At 37.2% G+C, this 4,760-nt stretch overlaps 1 protein-coding gene across 1 annotated transcript; it reads right to left on the reverse strand.

Moving 5' to 3' along the window:
- Positions 1 to 3,479: 3,479 nt before the first annotated feature.
- On the reverse strand, positions 3,480 to 4,397 carry LOC132372505 (olfactory receptor 8S1-like). The gene has a single exon (XM_059934569.1). It carries the CDS (start codon positions 4,395 to 4,397, stop codon positions 3,480 to 3,482), a length of 918 nt encoding a protein of 305 aa, XP_059790552.1.
- Positions 4,398 to 4,760: the final 363 nt, after the last annotated feature.

Consider the following 4,760-nt stretch of genomic DNA (forward strand, 5'->3'; position numbering starts at 1 on the left):
AATCTAGAAAAATGGTACAGATGAACTGGTTTGCAGGGCAGAAATAGAGACACAGATGTAGAGAACAAATGTATGGACACCAAAGGGGGAAAGGGGGAGTGGGAAGAATTAGGAGATTGGGATTGACATATATACACTAATATGTATAAAATAGATAACTAATGAGAACCTTCTGTATAGCACAGGGAACTCCACTTTGCTGTACAGTAGAAACTAACACAACATTGTAAAACAACTATACCCCAATTAAAAAAAAAGGTGGATTGATGAATGGATAGATGGATAGGTAGGTGATGAGGCATGTATGTATACTAAAATGTTAATAGTAACATTTAGATGTGATTATATGGATGTTCATCATAGAATTCTTTCAACTTTGTTGTATGTTTGAAATTATTTATTTTTAAATTAAATGAATGCTGAAAAAACATTTAAAAATTATTATAGTAAGCCACAAAATACTAATGAAATTTAAAACATTATATGAATAATAGACAAAAATTACAAATCACTAAAATTGATTCATGAATTAATAAAAAACCCAAATACACCACTGATTATTAAAGGAAATAAATTGGTAATCAAAATTTTTCCTCCACAACAGGACAAGAAATGCCTAAAATTTTAAAGGCGAGTTTTATAAAACCTTCAAGGAAGTGATAAGTCCTTTTTTATGCAAATATTTTAAGAAAATACAAAGATGAAAGAAAACATACTATTGATGCCAAGATCAGATGTCCAGAATATGCAAATCTATATAGGCAAAAAGTAGATTAGTGATTGCCTAGGGCCAGGGTTAGGGGTTAGGAATGGAGAGTGACTGCCATGGGCATGGGGTTTCTTTGAGGGTGATGAAAATGTTTTTAAATTGGGTTACCATAGTAATGGTTGCACAACTCCATGAATATGCTAGAAACCACTGAACTGTATACTTTGAATAGATGAACTTTGTGATATGTGAAATATCTCAATAAAGCTGTTAAAAAGAATATGCCAAGACGGGAATAAAGATGCAGACCTACTAGAGAATGGACTTGAGGATACGGGGAGGGGGAAGGGTAAGCTGGGACAAAGTGAGAGAGTGGCATGGACATATATACACTACCAAACGTAAAATAGATAGCTAGTGGGAAGCAGCCACATAGCACGGAGAGATCAGCTCAGTGCTTTGTGACCACCTAGAAGGGTGGGATAGGGAGGGTGGGAGGGAGGGAGATACAAGAGGAAAGAGATATGGGAACATATGTATATGTATAACTGATTCACTTTGTTATAAAGCAGAAACTGATACACCATTGTAAAGCAATTATACTCTAATAAAGACGTTTTAAAAAAAAAAAGAATATGCCAGATGAAAGCAAGAAAAAAATTATACTATCTCACTTATGAACATCAACAGGAAATTCCTAAGTTGAATATTGGCAAAAGTTAATTCAGTTTTTACCACTCTACCTAAGTAGGGTGATTTCAGGAATGTAACAATTCTTCAAAACCAGAACACCTATTGATATAATTTACTATTAAAAATCTAAACAATAAAAGCCATATGATTATTTCAATAAATTTATTTTTTATTCGACATGTATTTATTGCATGCTTATTATGTGATGGACACTACACATTAGTAAACAAAAGAGAAAAAGTCCTGATCCTCAATAGAAATAATAAAAGCACTTGATAAAATTTCACACCAATTCTTAGGAAAATATTGTTAGAAGAGAACTCTTATAATAAGTTAAAGGTATTGATCAGAAACAGCACAATCATCCTTAATGCTGAAATATTAGAAGCTTTCTTACTGATCCCAATAGAAAGATGCTTGTAGTAGAGGCCCTGGCCACTGCAATAATTATGCACAGTGCATAAAAGTGAGATATACAAAAATTGCATAGAAGAAGAAAAAAATTGTTTCCCTTTATGTAGATAAAATAATTAAAATGTAATTTAAAAAATCTAACAGTATATATAAACAAGCCATTAGAACTAGGAAGATAGTTCGACAAGATACAAGTTCAACAAGATACAAGATCTGTATACAAAATACCACAGCATTCCTGGAAATAACCAAGTAGTAAATGTAATTGGATTGTTAATTCACAATAGAAACAAACAGTGGAAGGTACCTGATAATATATCTAACAAAATTTGTGTGTGACCTTTAGCAAAATAATTTTCACCAGTGGCAACAGCAGATCGGCCTTGGTGAATGAAAATGTTGTTGAACCTTTGCATAACCACCACCTTGCCCAGCCATGGCCACACTCTTTGTGAATCCACGGACCAGAACTAGGCTCACCAGGAAGGAAAAGACTGGCACGCACATAATAGGCTATTCTACTCACAGAATTATTTCAAACTGCTTTGGCCCTCTGGTGAGAATTCATCCTAGATATATTCTCTGTTTCTTGCTCATGATTCATACATTCAAAATATATTTATTGTGCAACAAGCATGTTTGAAACTATTTTAATATTCTTGAAAAAGTAGTGAAGATGCCAGAAAATGTCGTTGCTCTCTTTGAGTTTATAGTCTCTGCTCCTGCGGAGTGCAAAGTGAAGGGGAGGATGACAGTTGACAGTTTGTAAGTAAGTAAAAACTAAAAGGTAATTTCAGAAAGAAATAATAATTAACTTTTGACCATGATAATTTTAATCCATATACCTCACCTAAGTCTCCTTCTCACTAGTGCTCTAATTGTGTTTCATGATCTAAAGGGCCTTTGTTGAAAAGCCCTTTGGTTTCTTTCTGGTGTTTATCAAAGGCCCTGTACAGTACTTGCTCTGTTGTTGATTTGCTCACATTCTGCCTTTTCTGCAGCACCACTAGAGCTCAGCGGCAGAGCTATTCGTCCAGCAGTGTGTACAAGCCAGGGAATATTCTCTTGTTATGGGGCCCCCTCACAGCTGGAGATTGTTGGCCACTATGTAAATGGTTTGAAGCATGATAAAAAAATGTTTTATTTGTAGTCTCTATTGGACACGTGTAGGCCAAATAAACAATTTCAAATATCCTAAGAGAGTGAATGGTCCAGCATTGACCATGTGCTCACTCCTGTACCAGCCACTGTGCCAGAAAGAATGAGTGAATAATGAGAAGGGGAGGGGGAGGATTTGGGGACACTGGGATTAACAGTCTCTCTGGGACCACATTGAACACATGGAGTTTAGTTACTGGAAGAATGGTAAAGATAGCTTAAGCAGGCAATAACAATGTCTACCATATTGCGTGTAATAAATTAAATATTTTTGCAAGAAAAATTGCTAGACAAAATGTTTATCTATCCACCTTCCTCTGATTAGGACTGAACTGGTATCATTCCAGAAAATAACTTCAACTTTTCTTAAGTATTTTCAAGAAAAGAGGTATGGCATCTTGCAGATTCTTATATCAGAGAATTCTCCTTAATATGCAGGCACTATTTATTGCAATTCTACCCAATTTCCTCATCATTCTGATTTTTTAATCTATGATTTGAAACACTAGAAACATTTTCTCAACATTTTTCTCACAGCTGCCTTCACCTCCTTGTTCTTCAGGCTGTAGATGAGAGGATTCAGCATGGGGGTGATCACACTATACTGCAAGGAGAAGATTAACTCTCGAGTGGATCCTGAATTTGGCATGAGATAGCGGAGTAAACCTGAGCCATAAAAGAAGCTCACTGCAGTGAGGTGGGAGGAACAAGTGGAGAAGGCCTTGCTTCTGCCTTTAGTTGAGCTGATGCTCAGGATGGTGGAAAAAATGCAAACATAGGAGAAAAATATCAAGAGGAAATTTCCAAAGAAATGCAGGAGGCTGGAGCAGAGCAAGGCAGTAAAACTTGCAGACACATCGGAACAAGACAAAGGGTAGAGAGAGGGCAGCTCACAGCTGAAGTGGTGAATATTTTGAGCCTCACAGAAGTCTAAATTGAGAGCTACAAGGATATTGATGAGAGCATCCGTAAAAGCCAAGCCCCATGAGCCCCACACCAGCCCCATACACAGCTTTCTGTTCATCATCTGGCCATACAGCAGAGGAGAACTGATGGCAACATAGCGGTCATAGGCCATGACAGCAAGTAGGCAGGATTCAGTGCCTCCAGTGGCAAACACAAAGAAGACCTGAGCCATGCAGCCCTCTACTGAGATGGTTTTCTTCTCAGACAGGAGGTTCTCCAACAGCTTGGGCACAGTGACAGAAGAGTGGCAGAGATCCAGGAAGGACAATTGTCCCAGGAAAAAGTACATGGGGTTGTGGAGCTGGGAATCCACCCTTATCACCAGCAGCAGCATCAGGTTCCCCATAAGGGTCAGGATATAAATAACAAAGAACAGCACAAAGAGCAGAGCCTGGATTTGGGGGTCAGCAGACAGCCCGAGGAGGACGAACTCAGAGACAACACTGCGGTTTCTCATTGCCTTCAGTACTTTCTTTGGAATTCAAGAAAAAAGTCAGGTGAAGTCTCTTCTGATGTCTAACAAATACCCAAGTGTTTTAACCCTCTCCATTCACAAAGTTTCATGCCTACTCAAAAATGTACATTCAGCAATTATACTCCAATAAAGATGTTAAAAAAAAAAAAGTACGTTCTGAAATGATAAACTTCCCTAAGTCTCTAGATTTACCAAAACCTGTAATAATCTTTTCCGTGGGATCCCAACACTAGATCAACTCCCTCTCCACCTTTACTGCTCTTTCTTTGATGTCTTTGAGTTTATTTTTTGTTGTTTTATTATTAAAGTGACTGGAGGATGTTTGTAAACTGTTGATAATAAACT

This window comes from Balaenoptera ricei, chromosome 10 (assembly GCF_028023285.1).
Source record: "Balaenoptera ricei isolate mBalRic1 chromosome 10, mBalRic1.hap2, whole genome shotgun sequence".
NCBI classification, from domain to species: domain Eukaryota; kingdom Metazoa; phylum Chordata; class Mammalia; order Artiodactyla; family Balaenopteridae; genus Balaenoptera; species Balaenoptera ricei.